Source organism: Panthera tigris, chromosome B4 (genome assembly GCF_018350195.1).
Source record: "Panthera tigris isolate Pti1 chromosome B4, P.tigris_Pti1_mat1.1, whole genome shotgun sequence".
NCBI lineage: Eukaryota > Metazoa > Chordata > Mammalia > Carnivora > Felidae > Panthera > Panthera tigris.
The window spans coordinates 51,294,849-51,319,118 of record NC_056666.1 but is presented as its reverse complement, the minus strand read 5'-3'; the positions used below and the strand labels follow the sequence as shown (position 1 = coordinate 51,319,118).

Sequence of the window (24,270 nt, the reverse complement as noted above, 5' to 3'; positions counted from 1 at the left end):
TTTTTGGAAGTTTTTTTCCTCCACTAAATTAGTTACGCTTCTTTTTGTAGTTTTGTTTTTCCATAACACCCTATACATGCATATACTAGCCATTGTATTATACAGGCATATGTCAGAGATATTGCAGGTTTCATTCTAGACAACCACAATAAAGTGAATATCACAATAAAGCAAGTCAAATGAATCTTTTGGTCTCCCAGAACATATGAAAGTTATGTTTCTACTATACTATAGTCTATTAAGTGTGCAGTAGTATTCTGTCTAAAAAAATGTACGTACCTTAATTAAAAATACTTTGTTGCTAACAAATGCTAACCATCATCTGAGCTTTCAGCAAGTCAAAATCTTTTTGCTGGTGGAGGGTCTTGCCTCAATGTTGATGGCTGTTGACTGATCAGGGTGGCAGTGGCTGGAGATTTGGGTAGTGTGGTACTGTTCCATCAGCTAAGTTGATGTAATATTCTAAATCCTTTGTTGTCATTTCAACAATCATCACAGCATCTTCCCCGAGATGAAACTTATCTGTTCAAGTTTTATCATGAGATTGGAGTAATTCAATCACATCTTCAGGCTCCACTGCTGATTGTAATTCTCTTGCTGTCTCCACCACATCTGCAGTTGGAACACACACACATTTATTAGTTTGCTGATTTACATGGGCATGGTTTGTGGCACCCCCAAATAATTACCATAGTAATATCAAAGATCACCGAACACCGATCACTATAATAATATAATAATAATAAAAGGGTTTAAAAGTGAGAATTACCGAAATGTGACACAGAAGCATGAAGTGAGCAAATGCTGTTGGAAAACTGGTGCCAATAGACTTGCTCGATGCAGAATTGCCACAAGCCTTCAATTTGTAAAAAATGCAATATCTGCAAAATGGAATAAAATGAAGCTCAATAAAACAAGGTACCCCTGTAATTGTTTATTTACTTGTACTTGTCTTTCTCCCCCCCTTGTCTGAAGGCCCTGTAAGGATAAGGACTGTTTCGTGCAAGTCTTATCCCTAGTGCCTGACACAAAGTATATGTTCAATATATGCAAATTAATTGAATGAATGACTTCTTTTTCAAGTTAAGAATAGTAAAGAGAACATATGTGCTCTTTGATTGAGAAAGAGAAGATGGAAGATGGCTAGTATGCATGGATGTTTACAAATGCCACCTGTTTGCTTCTGAAGGTTCTCATGTAGCGACATAAGTGGCATGATGTAAAACAGGCACGATTAATGATTTTCCCAGGAAACTGCTGCCATAGTCATGTGGGTCTTTCTTGCTTGCTTTGATCATCGTAGAGAGCTTTGTGATTACAACTTGTGCAAATTGGGGAAGGCATGACTCAGGGTTCAAAAGGCATAGTTTTGCCATTTGCTTTATGTCCCCGATAAAAGCATTTCAACATTTCTGGTTTAATCTTTGTCATCTCTCAAATTAAGAGTTTCAGATTAGGTCAACCCTTTTCGAATTTATAAAAACAATGCAACAATTTTCCAAGTTCAAAGTCTGATGCATAAGGCCAATAGATGAAAGCAGAGGTGTTCTTGTTGACCACTAAAGGTCTTCTGTTTGACATTTGTCTTCTGTGGTGGCCCCTGAAAGGGCTTCTGTGAATCAGAGTGTAAAAATTATTTGAATAATAGTTTCTAAATTCTCTGTCAGTTCTCATATTCAATTATTATTATTATTTTTAGTGAGATGATTTTTTTTTTTTTTGGTGTGATGTGCACTAAAAGCTGAACTTTTCCATATTGGCAAGGGTCTATTACCTGCAGAGGGGATATTCAGCTGGTAGGCTCTCGTGTCAGTGTGCTAGTTGTTTATGGCCAATGTTCTGTCTAGCTAACCTGGTGTCTAATTTATGCTGGTCGATCAATGCCCATTCCATACTAGTTGTTAAATATTTGCACAGTCACCCTGGTTTCCAGCTAATGTTTAAATGTGTGGATGTAGGAAAGGAAAAATTACACATTGGCACTTTTTCTGTTTCTTTTTTTTCTCTTCCTTCTTTCATTCCTTCTTTCATTCTTATTGAAACTTATTTATTTGTTCCTGTTTATTATAATCTTCAGAAATTAAAATTATGCCTCAATTTTTAGGTTAGTACATTTTACAAATGAATACACTTGAATAATTGTCTTTTGTTTGGACTTTGCTCCTTAAAGTAAGACAAAACTTAGCTTCAACAGTTAGTTTGACTAATAAAGGGTTAAATAAAACTATGATTAGTTTAAGTGTTCTGATACCCAGTTCTTAATATACGTATGAAATCATTGATTTTGTCAGACTCAGGTTAGTTATGATAATATTGACAACAAGAGATAATATAAGATTTTGTGATAAATTATCCAAACATATAAATTATACTATCAAGAATGCTATCATAGGAAATTATGCAGTGTTTTTTCTTACATTTCAGAAGTAGTATTAATATTGTTTCTAATTTTTGGCTGTAGACAGACAATATGAATTTCAAAATAGTTCATGTTATCAGAGTAATTCAGCCTGGTTTACAGTAGACTGTGATTATAACAATACTTTTAAGCAATGGCTTTTAACAGCTATAACAAATACTTTATTTGATTTATTTTATTTTATTTTTTAACATCTATTGATTTTTTGAGAGAGAGAAAGAGCTCAAGCAGGAGTGGGGGAGAGAGAGAGGAGACAGAGGATCTGAAGCAGACTCTGTGCTGACAGCAGGGAGCCCGATATAGGGCTCAAACTCATGACCATGAGATCATGACCTGAGCCAAAATCAAGAGTCAGATGCTTAACCGACTGAGCCATCCAGGCACCCCCAAAACATATGCTTTAAAAATAAAAATATACGTTGAACTATAAAACTCAGTGTGAATTCTACTATAATTATATAGTGAAATTAGAATAATGTAGACATATTCCTAGTATTTACCTATTGACGCTTGAGGATAAAAGGGTTAAAGTTTAAAATATACACTATATTCCACTCTTAATTTTTTTGTGGGAACTGAGAGTCTATAATCTTTTCTGAAATACATGTTTTATTTTCAAATTACATGACCGTACAGTTTGATATCCTGCTAAATTTCTGTGTTCAAATACTTTTGTGCAGCTCATCAGTGGTATCCAGTTACCTCCCAGTAACCATTCATCATCTAACAAAGCTGACGCATTAGTGATTCTAGAACTTTTTGGTGTTCCAAATGATCAAACAAAACAGCAGACTCGTGTCATTAAAAGAAATGGTGAGCTCCTAACATATTTTATTGAACTTCTACTGGATTTCTTGCTGGAAAGCTTATAATTTGTCTATTGATAGAGTTTTGATACATATTTATTAATCATAAGGCCAGGGCTTTGCATTAGGTTTAAGGTGACCAAAGTGTTATATACAGCAAAAACAATTGGATAATGATTCAATGTATTGTTCAGATATGTTTTCAGATTACAGATACAAAAATTTATCTGGTCCGAAAATTGCTGCTTTTTTTTTTAAGTTTATTTATTTATTTTGAGAGAGAGTGTGAGCAGGGTAGGAACAAAGAGAGGGAGAATCCCAGGCAAACTCCATGCTATCAGTGCAGAGCCCGATGTGGGGCTTGAACCCACAAAAAAATGAGATCATGACCTCAGCTGAAATCAAGAGTCGGATGCTTAACCGACTGAGCCACCCAGGCACCCAAAATTACTGCTTTTTTACACTTTGACCTCCTTTTTATGTACCATATTGCTGAATTCAAGAGGCATTTTGATGGCTGCAAAGCTGCTTAGCTTCTAGACTTTGTGTAAAATAAAGAATGTACGATTGTTCTGATACAGCATGTTACCCATTTTTACTTCGCTGTTTGAATTATTTTAGATCAAAGGTCTGTGACTTCTGGCTCTGGCTAAAGATGCCATAGAAACCCACTCATACAATATTTGGATTCATAAGTCAGTCTTTTTTGCCAGAAGGGAAATGTAGAAATGGAAGTGACTTGGGTAAGATTTTCAGTTCTGCAATCCTGTGATATTTTATGTAATACAGTACTGATGTTGTCACTTCTTGGTTGAGTTTGAAACCATTAAGGACATTACAGTGTAGATTCCTGGGATTGACCTTTAGTCTGGATCACCTTGGAGGAGACCTTGGAACTGATTCGTGAGTCTGTAATTTTCTTTGAGTGGGTATTCCCAAAGTATAGTGGGCTTCATTTCAGAGTCTGAAAGTACGTACCAGATTAAATGGCACTGACAGAAAAACAGGTGCAGTTTTAACACTTTTTTTTTTTTTGGGTGGGTCATCTCCAGTAATATCCACCATCTGCCCCCTGCACTGACACCCCAAATACTCTTCCAGTGTGGCCCCTCATGCAAAGGGCATGGAAAAAAGATGTGGGGAGTTTTGGTTACTTCATCATAGGTCGTCGATGGGAAGGGATATTGGTGATGACCTGCCGCCTTATTTGTCATTCCTCAGAGCTGAAGGCACATTACAATGGATTTGTCAAGAAATGGTAGCCGCTTATGTCAGGAAGCTTATAGTAACCTACCTCTTGTTCTCTTCATCCCCATACTTGAATCTTCATGGCAAGATACACAGAACATTTATTTATACAGCACACCCCTTATAATGTGTTTCTAGCTCCCATTAGAATTTAGATTACGTCCTGGGTTTTATGGAAATATTCCTGTGAAATTAAATTTGGTGTATCTAACATTACTGAGCCTGTTTTATTGGAAGTCTGATGCTAAGTGTCAAAAAACTTAAGATCTCTACTTATTAAAGGTATTATTATTTATGTATGTCCCAACTAACTCTATTTTAGATAGTTTTCAGTTCAGTATGGGACATGAGATACAATAAAACTATCACGATAGAGTCATTAGTGTTTTTTTTTTTAAGTTTATTTCTTTATTTGAGATAGAACGAGAGCGTGCAGGGGAGGGGAAGAGGGAGAGAGAGAGCAGAGAGAGAGAGAGAATGAATTCCAAGCCGGATCTGTCAGCCAGACACAGAGTTTGAACTCACGAACTGTGACATTATGACCTGAGTCAAACGCTTGACCAGCTGAGCCCCCAGGTGCCCCAAGTCATTAGTGTATTAAGGAAAGTACAGAGAATTGTAGTGGAAGGGGCACATTTGGAGATGGTTTTGGAGAATGAATCAGATTTTTTTCCCAGAGATTGTGGATGAAAGCATTGTAGGCAAAAGGAATAATATGCACGCTAAAACCTGGAGAAGACTAGCTTCAAACACGCTAGGTGAAAGTACTGAAGTTTAAAATGGGTGAAGTACAGGGTACTTAAGAGGGATTAGTGTGAGATAAAATATAAAAGTTAGGTTGGGAATGGTCATGGAAAATCATGAGAGCCAAGATGAGGTGTTAGGTACTTTCTTTTCTGTGTTGTATGTAGAAAATGAATAGAATTAAAACTCTTAAGCAGGGATATAACACTAATATAGTTGAGCTTTAAGGAGATTATTTCTACAGATTAGGTAGGAAGATGTGTATGTGGGGGAAATGAGGAATACAAAATAGAGTCAGGATATGATTTCATGGCTAGAGGATGGGGAATTCAGGCTAAAGAAGGCACAGGCATCAGAAAAGCAATGGAGGACTTATGTGAGGAAGACTAGCGGGAGTAAAAGTCTAGAAAGCTGGACAAAGGAGGATACTAAGGTGGCTTAGCTGCTAGAGTAATTGTGGTGTAATAAGAGACATGAGAGTGGAAGGAAAAAGATCATATTTGGGTAAGGTGTGGAAGCAATTCTTCAGTTTTGGTCATGCCAGAGAAAACTGTAACTATCAAATTTGGTATCCTGATTTACTTCCCTTCTTTCCTCCTTCCTTTTCTTTCTTTCTTTCTTTCTTTCTTTCTTTCTTTCTTTCTTTCTTTCTTTCTTTCTTTCTTTCTTTCTTTCTTTCTTTCTTTTTCACAAATAAAAAGACCTTCTCATAGAATACATATGATATATGTGAGACAGAGAAAGGGAGACTGTTTATAGTGAATTAGGGTTGGAGGAGGAAGATAAGTCAGTATAAGAATTTTGTGCAGACATTTTGCAGTGTGTATAAAGAACTGACTCTTAGACCTGCTCCTGTACTCTATGGAGTTTTCTCTTTTCTTTTTTTTTTAAATTAACTTATTTATTTTGAGTTAGAGAGCATGAGTGGGGGATGGGCAGAGAGAATGGGGGACAGAGGATCTGAAGCAGATTCTGTGCTGATAGTGGAGAACCCGATGTGGGACTCGAACTCATGAACCATGAGATCATGACCTGAGCCAAAATCAAGAGTTGAACACTTAACTGACCGAGCCACCCAGGTGTCCCAGAATTATTTCCTTTCTTAAGGCAAGGTAATACATTCATTATACCCGCGTGAGTCAATTGGTTTAATATTTTCATGGGCATAGACAGTATTCTGGATCACTCTCAGGTAAATGTGTGCTTGTTGACCACAGATGTACCACAGAAAACAAATTCTTTACAATTTGTGACAAATTAGTCACAAATTCTTTAATGCTTCTGGAAGGGTGACCTAAAGAGCAAAACCTATTGACATAGCAGGCATAGCATTACCTTTGTACATGAAAACAATATTATTTCACCCTGAACCTTTGAGTCTTTATTAAGTAGATTTTATATTTTATCTGGATGTGAATTTCTTTTTTAATTTTTATTTATTTTGGGAGACAGAGAGACAGAGTGCAAACAGGGGAGGGGCAGAGACAGAGGGAGACACAGAATCCGAAGCAGGCTCCAGGCTCTGAGCTCCAAGCTGTCAGCACAGAGCCTGATGCAGGGCTTGAGCCCACAAAGCATGGGATCATGACCTGGGTTGAAGTCGGACGCTTAACTGACTGAGCCACCCAGGGCCCCCGGATGTGAATTTGATTCCATTAAATTACACTTAAGAATTGGATGATTTGGGTCATATCGTGATGGATTTCTTATTTGGCAAGAAATTGTTGTTTGGGATGATTTATTTTGCTAGAGATCTAACTTACTCATCAACTTGGGACTTTAAAGTGAGCACTTAGTCAAAAGAAGGATCAAAGGCTGGCTTTGGAGCACTTAGCTCTTAGGCCAACAACTGTCTATGGGGTTCTTCCCATAATAGGAACTGCTATAGAAAAATTATGTTATTTCATGTATTTGTTACTGAAATGCCCAAACATAGCATTCATGTTGCTTAATGAAAAATTTCTGCTCTGAAATCAGACTCCATTTGTTTGAATTCCTGTCCTGCCACTTAATGACTATGTATGTGAAACCTTGAGGAAGTTGTGTAATATATTTCTGGCTCAGTTTTCTCATCCGTAAATATGGGTTGTAATAACCCTGATGGGTTTGTGGTAAGAATTAAATGACATTATCTACTTAAAGTTCTTATATTGCCCAGCAATACTAAAGACCCAATAGTTATTGCTACTGTCATTATTATTCCTTTCTCATTGGATGAGTGAAAAATTCAAGTGCTCTAAAACATAAGCTATTAACATTACTAAGTGTTGAAAAGAAAAATTTCAGAGAACAGCTATTATGTATTATTCCCTAAAGAACACGTCTATGATTCTTTGATTATATCTTCCTTTATCTTTCAGCTTTTAGTCCAAGATGGAATGAAACGTTCACATTTATTATTCAAGTGCCAGAATTGGCATTGATGCGTTTTGTTGTTGAAAGTCAAGGTTTAATAACTGGAAATGAATTTCTTGGCCAATATACTTTACCAGTTTTAAGCATGAACAAAGGTAATATTCCTAAAAGTAACAGGATTGTGATACCAATTATAATTTAAATTTACCAAAGACACACATTGATATACCAAATAGCTCTATTCATGAGAGTCAGATGTAAAGGAAATTTTATGAATTGACACACATTTTCTCTCAGTGGAATTATAGAAATGTGTTTTCACATAGGAAGGTGGGGTTGTGGTTTGGGATTGCTGGGAAGACAAATTAGACCAACTTGGTATGTATGAGCATTTCTTTACATGGATCATCGCTCTTTTGTTTCAATTAAGAGTAGTCATGACTACCACAAAGAAATAAAGGATGGGAATCAAAGAGAAGGGACAAGCAGTGACTCATTCTTCTACCCAAGGAGAGACTGGGAACCCAAGACAATCCCTTCTTGACTCTTTTCAGGGCTGCCTTTATGTTGTAGTCAGCTTGCTGGGGTGATTTATACTCTGCTCCCAATTAACTCATCCCAACGTGTTTGTGTTTACTTCTCTAACACCATCTGAGCTGTACCTTGGAAACAGAGTCTGAAGCAGAAGGGTGGTGGCTAATTTAGCACACTGCACTTTGAGAGAGAAGAAGTGTGAGCTGTGTGTTCAGCGTTAGGCAGTAAGAAGTCAAAATAGAAGCTTCAAATATTTTATAGTTTGTGGGGAATTAACACGCAAGATGAATATAACTATGCTGTCATAGTTTTTACCTATGCTTAGTAAAGATAATGTTCTTTCTCAGCAGCTCTATCGGGAACACTGCTAATTTATCTTTATTGTTCTAATTAGCTCTGATTCCTTTTGCAGGTTACCGTCGTGTTCCTCTGTTTTCCAGAATGGGCGAGAGTCTTGAGCCTGCCTCACTGTTTATTTACGTTTGGTACGTCAGATAGCAATTAATAGCACCTGACATATCATTAGCTATACATCGTAATAAAACCGCCAAAATGAATGTCTATATCTTTTTTTTAACATGAAGCAAAATAATTATTTGCAAAAACAGAAATATTGAGCAAGTTCACCTGTAACGCGCAAAATAGAATGGTGGAAAAAGGAGAACCAAACCTTCAGAGGTTCGCAACAGTGTGGCATTCTTGTCAGCCAGATTTTCCTGTTCCTCTATTGCTGAAGCTGCTCTTGCCACCTGCTTGTATCATTTTAAATTGGTAGAACTTACAAGCTCTTAAAATATGTCTGATTATATAAGATATGTTGGCAAATATTTATCAGTAAAAAGAAATGTGAAATCTAAGAGTGTTTTAACTTCTTGACACCCACTACTGCAAGTGGTAGTGAAAAGGAATTAGATTCCCAGGTGCTTTGTGCCCTTTTATATCCTAGACAGTAATTAGCCCCTGCCTTCTCGAGCTAGTTCTTAGATGCTGTGCATTGGATTTGGTACCCTGTAATTACACAGACATTTTTATGAGTGTATATGAAATTGATTTGCAGTCAAATGGAATTCAATCTCCATACCTGTAAAAGAGATCTACTACGTGGGCTTCTAGGCTTGCATCTCTGAATTAACCCACAATGTTTCTGAATCTGTGCTAAATGTACTTTGAAGGTTGTCTCTTGGTCAGAGATGGGATTCCTGTGCTATTTCATAGGCTGGGCTTCTCACCATCAGCAGGATTTTGATTTACTAAAAGATATATGGAGCATAATACAGTTTCTTATGAACTCTTCTTCAAAAAACAGGCATATTAATACTTATCCTACTGCATTGTTGCATGGAGTGAGGCGAAAGTACCTAGCACAATTTTCGACTGATTAGGGGACCCTGATAGGTATTTGTTGAAATTAAATCTGAACTTATAACTAAAATCACAAATGATGGTTTGAGGTGTTTACTAATGTATTATCTCTTGCTGGCTAGAAAAATAAAAAATAACCCATTTACCATATTTTACTACTATGACTTACCCTCAAAACCAAATATTTAAAATAATAATGCCACCGGGAATTCAAATACTGAAGCCATAAGTAGTAAGAACTGTCCCAGTACATCATCATCAAGATGCTCTCTTATACAGTTTCTAGATTTAAGAGTGGGGTACACTCTTCCCATAGGGGGGCACAGCCACTTCCCAGAGGGATGCTTTTTATTTTGCTAGATAAGAAAAAGATCTCGTTTAAAACACCTATTGTTCAGAACATTAGCAGGTGAGATATTCAGCCCATTGGCCCAAGGCTTTAACCTTTTCTAAACTCCTAAAGCCTTTTGAAGATCTGGAATTCCATGAGATTTAAAGACTGATCAGGTGAGTTAGGCAAGAGTTCACTAATTCTACAGCAGTATAAACTTCTATTTCTTGTTTATACCACCAAGATTTGAAATGAGGGAGAAAAAAAGATATATGTATTTTTTTTCTCACTTTTTCTTCAGGTACTAATTAAATTCAGCTCACTAACTTTGAAGACCAAATCCTTCATTTTCAATATCCCCACTCTACATCAGAAAGGCATTTTTGAGAGGAAGCATTTAGATTATTTTATTTCCTGTCCAATAATCTTATAATACCCTTAAACATCTTTGGTTCCATTTTTTGTATACATTATTTATCATTTACTTTCCTTTTGAATTGTACTGGAATATTATTATTATTGTTCTTGTTACTACTACTACTATTATTATTATTATTATTATTATTAATTTTCTCACAATAGAAACTACCATAGAAACTCCAGAGCCAGGGAATGTTCTCACTTTAGAGAAAGTTGGGAATGATGTGAGAAGCCAGCTTTGACTCCTCCTGTCTAGGCATAATTCACTTGCAGGAAAAAATAGTGTTGGTGGGGGGAAGGAAACAGAATGAAAGGGCTAAATGAGCCCTTGGGCTGCGGCAACAGATTACCTCTTAAATTCTTAGGGGAAATGTCAGTTCCTCAGAGAAGCTGTCTACAATCTTTTAGTCTAGGTCATGTTTTTTGGAGTACATTTCCATACAACTGACAAAATGATAGCCAGGAACTGCTGTGGCACTATCAGGTAGGCCCTGTCATTGGTAGGAGCTTACCTGACGCTTACATTTAGGCAATAGTGTTCTGTTGACCATGACTGACTTCACAGAACACCACCAGACAAGGACACTCTGTGACTACAATGGGTCAAGAAAAAAACAAGATTACTTTGTAGCCATGACTAAACACATGAATATTGTCCAAAAACAAAAATGCCAAACATCTTCCTATCCTGGCTAACGTGAATGGCTGTTGATTGTTTACCAATTATACCTTTTGCCTTGATTTATTCTTTTTATCTCATGGATGAGATTTATTCCAATCATAGAATTGCCCCCAATTCTTGACAACATCCAATGCAGAGGAGAGCCCTACTTCCTTGAAGCCCCCACAAACCATCTAACACAAGCCTAAATCCAATATTAAGTGCTCTTCAATATCCTATCACTGAGTTGCTCCATGGTTCCCCATTTGTGCATCTCTCTCATTACAACAAGCATAAACCCAACTGTATGTGTTCCTGGTGATCTTTGGCTGGAGGGCATAGACATAAACTTGGCTTCTCCTTCTGTAACATGTACTGCCATATAGTGATCAGTGCGACAGGAAAGTTTTGTTATGTTGTTGATTGTGACATTTTCTCTTTTTTTAATGCTTGTGGTTGTTTAGGGCCTCAGATAGAAAACAGAAAGAGCACAATCTCCCCATTTAGACTTACTCTGACTTTTGTTTGAGAGATGGTGGCCACTGGAGGCCAATGATACTGGTTGCTGAGGAGTGAAGTTACTCTATCTCTTAAAGAAATGTGGAGAAGCTCCCTGGAGCCATAAAAAGAGGTTTTTATTGTAATTTTGGGTAGTACATTGTGCTTCTGAGGGATACAGACAATGCACCCAAGATAGTACCTCCAAAGGTTGCAGTTAAAACCTTTATGCAAATTTCAAGGAATATTTGGGAGCCCCAGTGGTAAGAAGCTCACGTGGATTGGTATACAGAGAATGGAATCACTTTCAGCGAAGGCTTTATGGACTTGAACAATGAACATTTTATTGGGACAATACATGAATTTCATTTTGCAGAAGTAATTAAGATTCCATAGTCTTGGTGCTATATAAACGTTGGTTAAATTGCATTTATTTCAAAGTAATAACCCCCTAGAAATATTTGCACCAACAAAAGATTCTTATGATGCATTTTTGATTCTTAGACCATGAATTTGAGGTCTCTGTATAACTAGAGCACACATTTTTACCAGCTATTAGAAATCTCCATTTCAAACATCAAAGGGATGGATTAAAGTGGTGTTTGAATTTATGATAGATTGGAATCTATGTGTCTTATATAGTTACACACCAGCCCAACACCTGGTGGTAGTTGGGGGAGAGTTGATGTTAAATGTCTTAACAACTTACACGTTTTCAGCAACACATGGCCTCTTTCTACTGTCCATGTGTAAACAGTTTAACTTTCACACTTCCAGTCCTCTTTCCTGTTCTTCTCCCAGGACAGTTACTTTTCTAACATGAGACATATCTGTAGCATCAGCAGTACCTAATATATGCTGATATTAAACATAAATTAACCTAAATCCTTTCAACAATCCTATATTTTACTGTTAACAAAACAACCCCAAAACATTAAACTTGTCCAGGGTCTATAGTAAATGCCAGAATCTAGGTTACTGGTCCAGGGCAGTCTGTGAAAAAAAAATAATGCATTGATTACATCACACAATATACAAAAATTAACTCAAAATGGATTATAGATCTAAATGTCAAACTATGAAATTAAAACAAAAACTATTAACCTTTTAGAAGAAAGAAGATAGAATATTCTTATAACTTTGGGGTAGGCAAGGGTTTGTTGGAACATTAAACCATGACATATAAAAGAGATGGTAAGTTGGACTTCACTTAAAAAGAAAAGAACTTTTGCTTTTTGAAATACAAAAATGAAAAGGCAATTTACAGAATGGGACAAAATATTTGTTTTAATTTTATTTTTATTTTTTTAAATTTACATCCAGGTTAGCATATAGTACGACAATGATTTCAGGAGTAGATTCCTTAGTGCCCCTTACACATTTAGCCTATCCACCCTCCCACAACACCTCCAGTAACCCTCAGTTTGTGTTCCATATTTATGAGTCTCTTCTGTTTTGTCCCCCTCCCTGTTTTTATATTATTTTTGTTTCCCTTCCCTTATGTTCATCTGTTTTGTTTCTTAAAGTCCTCATATGAGTGAAGTCATATGATATTTGTCTTTCTCTGGCTAATTTTGCTTAGCATAATACCCTCTAGTTCCATCCATGTAGTTCGAAATGCCAAGATTTCATTCTTTTTGATTGCCAAGTAATACTCCATTGTATATATGTACCACCTCTTCTTTATCCATTCATCCATTGATGGACATTTGGGCTCTTTCCATACTTTGGCTACTGTTGATGGTGCTGCTATAAACATTGGGGTGCATGCGTCCCTTCAACACAGCACACCTATATCCCTTGGATAAATGCCTAGTAGTGCAATTGCTGGGTCATAGGGTAGTTCTATTTTTGGTATTTTGAGGAACCTCCATACTTTTTTCCAGAGTGGCTGTACCAGCTTGCATTCCCACCAACAATATAAAAGAGATCCTCTTTCTCCACGTCCTCACCAATATCTGTTGTTGCCTGAGTTGTTAATGTTAGCCATTCTGATGGGTGAGGAGATATCTCATTGTGATTTTGATTTGTATTTCCCTGATGATGAGTGAAGTTGAGCATTTTTTCATGTGTCAGTTGTCCATCTGGATGTCTTCTTTGGAGAAGTGTCTATTCATGTCTTTTGCCTGTTTCCATTAGGTATTCTTTCCTGCTTTGTCAAAGATTAGTTGGCCATACGTTTGTGGGTCCATTTGTGTGTTCTCTATTCTGTTCCATTGATCTGAGTGTCTGTTCTTGTGCCAGTACCATGCTGTCTTGATGATTACAGCTTTGTAGTATAGCTTGGAAGTCTGGGATTGTGATGCCTCCTGCTTTAGTTCTCTTTTTCAAGATTGCTTTGGCTATTCAGGTCTTTTGGTATTCTGGTTCCATACAAATTTTAGGATTATTTGTTCTAGCTCTGTGAAGAATGCTGGTGTTATTTTGATAGGGATTGCATTGAATATGTAGACTGCTTTGGGTAGTATCTACATTTTGGCAACATTTGTTCTTCCTATCCAGGAGCATGGAATCTTTTTCCATTTTTTTGTATCTTCTTCAATTTCTTTCATAAGCTTTCTATAGTTTTCAGTGTATAGATTTTTCACCTCTTTGGTTAGATTTATTCCTAGGTATTTTATGGGTTTTGGTGCAACTGTAAATGGGATCGATTCCTTGTTTCTCTTTCTGTTGCTTCATTGTTGGTGAATAGGAATGCAACTGATTTCTGTGTGTTGATTTTATATCCTGCAACTTTGCTGAATTCATGGATCAGTTCTAGCAGTTTTTTGGTGGCATCTTTTGGGTTTTCCATATAGAGTATCATGTCATCTGTGAAGAGTGAAAGTTTCATCTCCTTCTGGCCAGTTTGGATACATTTTATTTCTTTGTGTTGTCTGATTGCAGAGGCTAAGACTTCCAATACTATGTTGAATAACAGTGGTGAGAGTGGACATCCCTGCCTTGTTCCTGACCTTAGGGGGAAAGCTCTCAGTTTTTCCCTATTGAGGATGATATTAGCATTGGGTCATTCATATATGGCTTTTATGATCTCAAGGTATGCTCCTTCTATCCCTACTTTCTTGTGGGTTTTTATCAAGAAAGGATGCTGTATTTTGTCAAATGCTTTCTCTGCATCTATTGAGAGGATCATATGATTCTTGTCCTTTGTTTTATTGATGTGATGAATCACATTGATTGTTTTGCGGATATTGAACCAGCCCTGCATCCCAGGTATAAATCCCACTTGGTCGTGGTGAATAATTTTTTTAATGTATTGTTGGATCTAGTTGGCTAATATCTTGTTCAGGATTTTTGCATCCATGTTCATCAGGGAAATTGGTCTATAGTTCTCCTTTTTAGTGGGGTCTTTTTCTGGTTTTGGAATCAGGGTAATGCTGGATTCATGCTGGCTTCATAGAAAGAGTTTGGAAGTTTTCTTTCCATTTCTATTTTTTGGAACACCTTCAAGAGAATAGGTGTTAACTCTTCCTTAAATGTTTGGCAGAATTCCCCTGGAAAGCCATTTGGCCCTGGACTCTTGTTTTTTGGGAGATTTTTGATTACTAATTCAATTTCCTTACTGGTTATGGGTCTGTTCAAATTTTCTGTTTCTTCCTGTTTCTGTTTTGTTAGTGTATGTTTCTAGGAATTTGTCCATTTCTTCTAGATTTCCCATTTTATTGGCATATAATTGCTCATAATCTTTTAGTTTTTTTTTTTTTTTTTATTTCTGCTGTGTTGGCTGTGTACTCTCCTCTTTCATTCTTGATTTTATTTGTTTGGGTCCTTTTTCTTTTTAAGAAACTTTTAAAAATGTTTTTTAATTTATTTTTGAGACAAAGCATGATCAGGGGTAGGAGCAGAGAGAGAAGGAGACACAGAATCTGAAGCAGGCTCCAGGTTCTGAGGTGTCAGCACAGAGACCAATATGGGGCTCGAACTCACAGACCGTGAGATCATGACCTGAGCTGAAGCCAGATCCTTAACCGACTGAGCCACCCAGGCGCCCCCTTTCCTTTTTCTTTTTGATCAAACTGGCTAGTGGTTTATCAATTTTGTTAATTCTTTCAAAGAACCAGCTTCTAGTTTCATTGATCCGTTCTACAGGGGGTTTTTTTTTTTTTTTTTTGGTTTTGATAGCATTAATTTCTGGTCTAATCTTTATTGTTTCCTGTCTTCTGCTGTTTTTGGGTTTTATTTGCTGTTCTTTTTCCAGCCCTTTAAGGTGTAAGATTAGGTTGTGTATCTGAGATCTTTCTTCCTTCTTTAGGAAGGCCTGGATTGCTATATATATGTGTGTGTGTGTGTGTGTGTGTGTGTGTGTATATATATATATATATATATATATATATATATATATATATATATATACATATGTATTGCTCTTATGACCGCCTTTGCAGTGTTCCAGAAGTTTTGGGTTGTGGTGTTATCATTTTCATTGGCTTCCATGAACTTTTAAATTTCTTCTTTAACTTCTTAGTTAGCCCATTCATTCTTTAGTAGGATGTTCTTTAGTCTCCAAGTATTTGTTACCTTTCCAAATTTTTTCTTGTGGTTGATTTCGAGTTTCATAGCGTTGTGGTCTGAAAATACACACGGTATGATCTCAATCTTTTTGTTGGCATATAATGGCCAGTATATGGTCTATACTGGAGAATGTTCCATGTGCACTGGAGAAGAATGTATATTCTGCTGCTTTAAGATGAAATGTTCTGAATATATCTGTTAAGTCCATCTGGTCCAGTGTGTCATTCAAAGCCATTGTTTCCTTACTGATTTTTTGATTAGATGATCTTTTCTTTGCTCTAAGTGAGGTGTTGAAGTCTCCTACTATTATGGTATTACTATCAATGAGATTCCTTATGTTTGTGATTAATTGATTTATATACTTGGGTGCTCTAACATTTGACGCATAAATGTTCACAATTGTTAGGTCTTCTTGGTGGATAGACCCCTTGATTATGATATAATGCCCTTCTGCATCTCTTGATACAGTCTTTATATTAAAGTCTAGATTGTCTGATACAAGTATGGCTACTCCGGCTTTCTTTTGTTGACCATTAGCATGATAGATGGTTCTCTATCTCCTTATTTTCAATCTGAAGGTGTGTTTAGGTCTAAAGTGGGTCTCTTGTAAACAGCATATAGATGGATCTTGTTTTCTTATCCATTCTGTTACCCTATGTCTTTTGATTGGAGCATTGGGTCCATTGATGTTTAGACTGAATACTGAAAGATATGAATTTATTGCCATTATGATGCTTGTAGAATTGGAGTTTCTGATGGTGTTCTCTGGTCCTTTCTAGTCTTTGTTGCTTTTGGTCTTTTTTTTATTTTATTTTTATTTTTTTGTCCTTTCTCCCCTCAGGGAGTCCCCCTTAAAATTTCTTGCGGGACTGGTTTAGTGGTCACAAACTCCTTTAATTTTTGTTTGTCTGGGAAGCTTTTAACCTCTCCTATTTTGAATGATAGCCTTGCTGGATAAAGAATTCTTGGCTGCATATTTTTCTGATTCAGCACACTGACTATATCCTGCCACTCCTTTCTGGCCTGCCAAGTTTCTGTGCCAGGTCTGCTGCAAACCTGATCTGTCTTCTCTTGTAGGTTAGAGGCTTTTTTTTTTTTTTTCCCTTGCTGCTTTCTTGATTCTCTCCTTGCCTGAGTATTTTGTGAATTTGACTATGATATGCCTTGTTGATGGTCGGTTTTTGTTGAATCTAATGGGGGTCCTCTGTGCTTCCTGGATTTTGATGTCTGTGTCTTTCCCCAGGTTAGGAAAGTTTCCCGCTATGATTTGCTCACATAACCCTTCTACTCCTATCTCTCTCTCTTCCTCTTCTGAGACCCCTATGATTCTGATGTTTTTCCTTTTTAATGAGTCAGTGATTTCTCTAATTCTTAAATAGTGCTCTTTTGTCTTAATCTTCCTCTTTTTTCTGCTTCATTATTCTCTATAAGTTTGTCTTCTATATCACTGATTCTCTTTCTTCCTCATCCATCCTTGCTGCCGCAGCATCCATCCATGATTGCAGCTCAGTTATAGCATTTTTTTTCATTCTGAGTATTTTTTACTTCTTTTATCTCTGCAGAAAGGGAGTCTAATCTATTTTCGACTCCAGCTCGTGTTCTTATTATCGTGATTCTAAATTCTGGTTCAGACATCTTGCTTGTATCTGTGTTCGTTAAATCCCTGGCTGTCATTTCTTCGTGCTCTTTCTTTTGGGGTGAATTCCTTTGTTTTGTCATTTTTAAGGGAGAAAAGGAATTAATGAGGTAGAAAAATTAAAAAAACTAAAATTAAAAAAATATTAAAATTAAACACACACACACACACACACACACACACACACAAATCGAATAAATGATGCTAGATCCTAGGTGTGTTTTGGTCTACGTGTTGAAAGTGGTTTGACAGAGAAAAAAGGGGGGAAAAAAAGGAAATCATTTGAGAATTTGAAGAAATGAATACACCGAAGTAGACGCAAATGAGATGATGGGAGTAAAATAGAATATGAAAAAATTTACACAAAAGTAAAGGATATAGTAGAAAAAATTAAATAAAAATATTTTTAATAAAAATTAAACATAAAAATGATTTTTTTCTCTTTCTGTATTTAAGAAAAAGAAAAGAAACAAAAAAATGAAAAAAGAAAAAAAAGGAAATCGTTTGAAAATTTGAAAAAGTGAATACACTGTAGTAGACTAAAATAAAATAATGGAAGTAAAATAGAATTTGAAAAAATTTACATAAAAGCAAAACATACAGTACAAAAATAAAGAAAAATATTTCTGATGGAAATTGAAAGTAAAAATGAAATTTTTCTCTTTCTGCATTCAAGAAAAAGAAAAACGAAAAGGAGAAAAAAAAAGGAAATCGTTTGAAAATTTGAAAAAGTGAATACACTGAAGTAGACTAACATAAAATTATAGAAGTAAAATAGAATTTGAAAAAATTTACATGAAAATCAAAAATATGGTAAAAAATTAAAAATATTTTTAATCAAAATCGAAAATAAAAGTAATTTTTTTCTCTTTCTGTACTCAAGAAAAAGAAGTGAAAAAGAGAAAAAAAAAAGAAAGAGAATTGAATAGATGGACCTGCTAACAGATTGAAATAGGACTGAAATTACTTTGTTTTCCCCTAGAAATCAGACTATGAAGCACTTTATTGTCAATGAACTAAGCAGGCGGTCAGACTTGTGTTCTTGAAAGAGCTAGGTTGGCCGAGTTGTGCAGGGCTCTGTTATTGCTCCATTCTCCACTAGATGGCACCGCTAGCCTACTGGGGTGGATTGTCGGGGTGCTTGTCGATGCGCATGTGCGGGAGCGGTGAAAAATGGTGTCCCCCAGCCACCCAGACTGTTCTCCCGAATCAGCAATCGCGCACCTGTCCTCCGTTTTCAGCTCTCGTCCACTCCTTGCTTTTCCACACTCCGTCACCAAGCCCCAGGCAGTACCTCTCTCCTGAGTTTTGTCTCAGATGTGGCTGTTTTCCCGGCCCCTTACTTCTGAAGGACTGCGGCTTTGACCCCTTCTGCCCCTCTGTGGGAGGGTCTCACTGAGCAATGGCCGAATGAGCAATGGACGAATGTCAGCTGCACCCAGGAACCCTTGCTGGACCCGGCTGTTGCCAGTGTCCCGAGACTGCGGCCAGGTGCCAGCCGCCCCAGAAAAAGTTTGCGAGACAGTGTTAGCAGCAGCTTTTCGGGGATTATGGAAAATCACCACACACATTTGGCACCAGGCTTCACCCTCAACGACCTTGTTCCAGCACCAGGGAATGTGGCTGTTCTCTGGGGTCTGCAGGGACCAGGTGGCTTCAACAGTCTGTACCAAATGTTCTTCCAGCAGTGGAACCGCTTTTCCCCATGTGGCCCAAGAACCTCCCTGACTCCACTCTGCTCCTGGAGACTCACCCTTCCCACCAGAGCACCACCAGGTATAGAGCTGCAGAGTTGCAGACTTGTCACTCCCCTTGTTTACAGTCTTAGTGGAATTTAAACCCTCTCCTTTCTTTTTTCTCCCTTTTTAGTTTAGTCCCTGCAGTTTCCAATTTTCCGCTTTCTCTCTAGCTGTTTTCGGGGAGGGGTATTCTCCCCACCGTCTCTATCCCCTCTCCGCACACAAAAGCACCTCCCTTCCCACGCCTTCTCGCTCTCCAAGTTCAGCTCTGCACTGTGTATCTTCTGAATTCTGTGGTTCAGGTTGTGCAGATTGTTAATGCTCCAATCAGTTTACTAGATGTGCAGGATGGTTTAGTGTTTGTCTGGCTGTATTTCATGGACATGAGACACACAAAAAACTTCCATGCTGTTCTTCCATCTTGGCTCCTCCCCTGAAAATATTTTTAACATATCTATAAAAAGACTTGTATATGCACTATATAAGGAATATTCACAAGTCAATAATAAGACAACCCAATAAAAATGAGCAAAATTTTTGAACATGAACTTCCTAAAGAAAAATATATCAATGCCCAATAAACATCGAAAAGGATGCCCAGCCTCACTATTCATTAGGGAAATGAAGAAAGCACAATTAGTTACCAATAGAAAGGCTAAAATAAAAGGAGCCATATAAATGTTGGAAAGGATGTGGAAACCAGAATTTTTATACATTGCTGTTGGGAATGTAAAATAGTACACTTTGGAAATGGTTTGGCAGTTTCTTTTTTTTTTAATTTTTTAAAATGTTTGTTTATTTTTGAGAGAGAGAGAGGAAAGAATGAGTTGCAGGAGGGGCAGAGAGAGAGGTAGACACAGAATCTGAAGCTGGCTCCAGGCTCTAAGCTGTCAGCACAGAGCCCGATGCAGGGCTTGAAGTCACAAACTGCAAGATCATGACCAGAGCCGAAGTTGGAGGCTTAACCCACTGAGCCTCCCAGGTGCCCCTGGCAGTTTCTTATAAAGTAAAACATAGGGGCACCTGAGTGGCTCAGCTGGTTGTGTCAGGCTGCTGATTTCAGCTTAGGTCATGACCCCAGGGTCGTGGAATAGAACCCTGTGTCAGGCTCTGCGTTGAGTGTAGATTCTCTCTCTGCCCCTCTCCCCTGCTTGCATTCTCTCTCTCTCAAAATAAAATAAAATGAAATAAAAATAAAGTGAAACATATACTTACATATGACTCAGATATTCCTCAAGGTCTACAAACATACACATGACTCCTTGATATTTACCCAAGGGACATGAAAGCCTATGTCCACACAATATGCGACTGTTGATAGCAGCTTTATTTATAATAGCTACAAACTTGAAATTACCCAAATGCCCATTAACAGGTGAATGGATAAAGTGTGTTATATACATACAATAGGATACTATTTAACACCATAAAAAAACTAAACTATTGAAATATGCATAAATGTCAATGAATCTCAAAGTCATTATAATGAATAAAAGAATATAGGCAGAATAAGTCATACTGTGTAGTTCCATTTATTTACAATTACAGAATGTATAAACTATAGTGCCAGAAAGCAAATCAGAGCAGGGGGATTGAGATGGAAGTAAGGCTGGATTAAAAGGAGTTACAAGGAAATTTTGGTAGAGATGAAAATGTTATCTTGATTGTGGTGATGATTTAATAAAGGCATATATACCAAAACTGCTCACATTGTGCACTTGAAACACATGAGGTTTAGTGAACTGCAATTAGATATCAAAAAAGTTGAAAAATACAAACTCTAAGAAAGTAGTATCATCTCAATTCTCTTTTGGGCATTCTCAACCAGTAATCTGCATCAATGGTACACAAAATGTTGACCTGATTCAGCTGTGACAAAATGCATTCTAAGTGTAAGATTAGCCAATCTTCTAATCAGATCAGGTGATTTAAACTTCCCTAAATTGGGGAACAAAGGACTGAGTGGAGTGCTAAGCATGGAGCACTCTTCTAGACTCTGTGGGGTGCTGGGCTTGACAGAAACTTGCATGGAGTTGCTTGTACAATATTTATGGCCAACCCACATATACTGAACACCAATCATTTAACCAATGAAAACTATTTCTAATATCCCTTATGCTAATTGACATACTCTATTGTATAGAGATAGGCAGAGATATTAAACCTGTAAAGTATCACCTTTGGAGTGTAGATCCCTGATTAGAGTTTTAAAAGTGTTAACTGATCACTTTGGGAGGTTGATTAAAACTAATTTATGCACACACAGATATACACATGCATCACACAAACACACATACTTATGCACACACATGCTCATACATATATATTACATGTTTTATTCTGAAGTTAGTAAATTATAGATATTTAAACCAAAACAAAGGATGGATTTGTTTTTGAATTTTTAAATCTCTTTAAAATACCCAAATAATTATTTTTGTTCCTTGTCTAGAACAGTGGTTTTCAGCCTTATCTGAAAGTCAATTAGAACACAGAAGTCAATTAGAACATTAAAAAACATTTTCAGAGATTCTGATAAAATTGATGTGACATTGCTTGAACACTGAGATTTTAGTTTTTATTTTTTTAAACTTTATTTTGAGAGAGAGAGCGAGAGAGAGAGAGCGCACATGTGTGCGGGGGAAGGGCAGAGAGAGGGAGAGACAGGATTCCAAGCAGGCTCCATGCTGTCAGCAGAGAACCAGACACAGCGCTCAAACCCATGAACCGTGAGATCGTGTCCTGAGCCAAGATCAAGAGTTGGTTGCTGAACTGACAGAGCCATCCAGGTGCCCCGAGCACTGAGATTTTAGAATTCTTCAGTTTATTCAAATACAGGGCTAAGTATGTCCTCAAACCAGTGTCAGTAGCATAATCTGAGGACTATTTGGAAATGCAAAGGCCATGAGAAGCCAACCAGAGGACTGAAGAGAGGGAAAAGAATGAGTTCAGTGTATGTCTTCCTCTGATTCCCCCCGATGAGGTTACCTTGGAGTGGTCATAGTTTCAGTGTGACTTGCTTATCTGCTGGGTTCTGGTCAGTAAGAGTCAGAGTCAGAAAATAAAATATTAAGGAATGAAAACAAATATTCTGATTTTCTTTTATATTCATTCACATGTGATGTGTTGTAGGAATAGAAAACAGCCTCCAGCATGTTAAATGTATATTAAATGGCACAAATTTATTTTTATATATAGTTGGTTCATTCAAAATTTATATTCTCTCTTTTTCAAGGTATTTGACTTTGATTCCAACATCTATATTAAAACTTACGTGATCAGAGATAACATTATTGAATGATCTAGTAAGAAATGAGGGAGCTAGCACATAACATAAGTAAAAGCAAAGAAACAATCAGTCAAAAGCTTAATGTAATTCGAGACACTTTTTGGCTCCAAGAGCAATGAAGACTGAGCCTGGGGGTTAGAACAGGATTGTTGCAGGAGAGACAGTACTTAACAGAGGTGCTGAGAATTAAGTTAGAACAAGGTGACAGCTGTATTTTCTTATTAAAAGACAGTATTACAAGAGAATTTTCTGAAGTAATATACGTTAATTCCCTAAAAACTATAAAGCTATAAATCATGATACACCATGGTATCAAATAATATCTTTTACACTCTTTTATATTTTGAAAAAATCAATCCTTTTCTCATCTATTCTCTAGAGCTGTGTGCCATCCCATAGTAGTGTCTGTGGTGTCCCTCTGTCCAATAGGGGAGCCACCAGCTGCATGTGATTATTTGCCACTGGTGATGTGGTGTCACTAAGGAACTGAATTTGTGGTTTTTTAGTTAATTTAAATTGAAGTAACCACATGGGGCTACCGTGTGGGTGGGTATAGCTCTGGAGTGCTGGCCTCACTTCTGCTCTTCTCAGTTCCAGGCTTTCTCCATTATGCTCACTCACACGCCATCCCACATTCCACAAAAAGGACATGATCACCTGTCATTTTTCTGATATGTGTCTCTTTCTTCCTAGTCCTTTTCACTACATTGTGGATTCAACCCAATAAGATAATATCTTATTTGGATAGCACTTAGCAATTTACAAAATGTTTTTACATGCATTATTTAGTTTGATCCCTATTTAAAAAAAATATATAATATATACTACATATTATATATACTTTACATATTTATAATTTATATATATTATATATAGATATATAGATGATAGATAAAAATCTGTGGTTTTCAGTGATTTTCCCAAGTGAAAGTTTCTTAACTGATTTGATCAGGTAAAAGAGCTCATTTAAAAGAACAGGTGATTGACAATATAAACATAGGTGATCTGAGGCATTATGGAAGAGCATATTTAAAATCGTTCAGTGCTAATGTGAAAAGAACACTGAATTAGCAATATTCTCTTATTTATTTTATAGCTAGAAGTTTGTGCCTTTTAACTCCCTTCCCCTATTTTGCCCATTCTGCCCCCTATTATGAGTTAGATTTTTAGAAATTGAGGATAATAATTCCAACTAAACAGATTTGTGTTAAAGATTAAATGAAATAATATATCTAAAATATTTACTACTGTGCCTGACAGATAATAAGGATGAACAAAAATGGCTATAAGGATAATAACTATAAGGCTATAAGTATAAGGGCAATCACTGGCTATAGTACAGTGGTTAAGGGCTGACTTCTGGCACTTGATTTCCTAGGTTTCTAGACTCTATTCCCTATTAGCTGTGGGACCTTGGACAAATGACTCAACTTTTTTTTTTGTTTTTTAGTTTTCACATCAGGGGACTCAAGACAATAATCATTGTTACAAGGATCAAATTAACAAATGTGTATAAAGAATTTGAAACAGTGCCTGAAACAGGAACACCATATACATAGTAGCTATTGTCACTCTTATCCTTGTTTTCATTACCTTTCTTCAATGAGAGAAGTTACTCTGATTACTCCCCTGGAGCTTCTCTATTATTATTTTTCTCATATGTCAAATGATTGTCTCTGTTCTCATTTGTAGCCGAAAATCTAAAGAGATCAATCATAA

At 36.8% G+C, this 24,270-nt stretch overlaps 1 protein-coding gene across 5 annotated transcripts in view; it reads left to right on the top strand.

Annotated features, from left to right (window-relative positions):
• PLCZ1 (phospholipase C zeta 1) overlaps positions 1–8,663 on the top strand; it is a 45,507-nt gene extending 36,844 nt beyond the window's left edge. For 4 of the 5 annotated variants that reach the window (XM_015535876.2, XM_042991846.1, XM_007072862.3 and 1 more), the window contains 3 exons: positions 3,100–3,232; positions 7,578–7,727; positions 8,519–8,663. In XM_015535876.2, the coding sequence (XP_015391362.2) occupies positions 3,100–3,232; positions 7,578–7,727; positions 8,519–8,604 (369 nt within the window). In that variant the 3' untranslated portion in view covers positions 8,605–8,663. Of the gene's footprint in view, positions 1–3,099; positions 3,233–3,846; positions 3,969–7,577; positions 7,728–8,518 lie in introns of those variants that run through there. The other variant, XR_006219808.1, reaches the window with a different exon arrangement.
• The last annotated feature ends 15,607 nt before the right edge of the window (positions 8,664–24,270 follow it).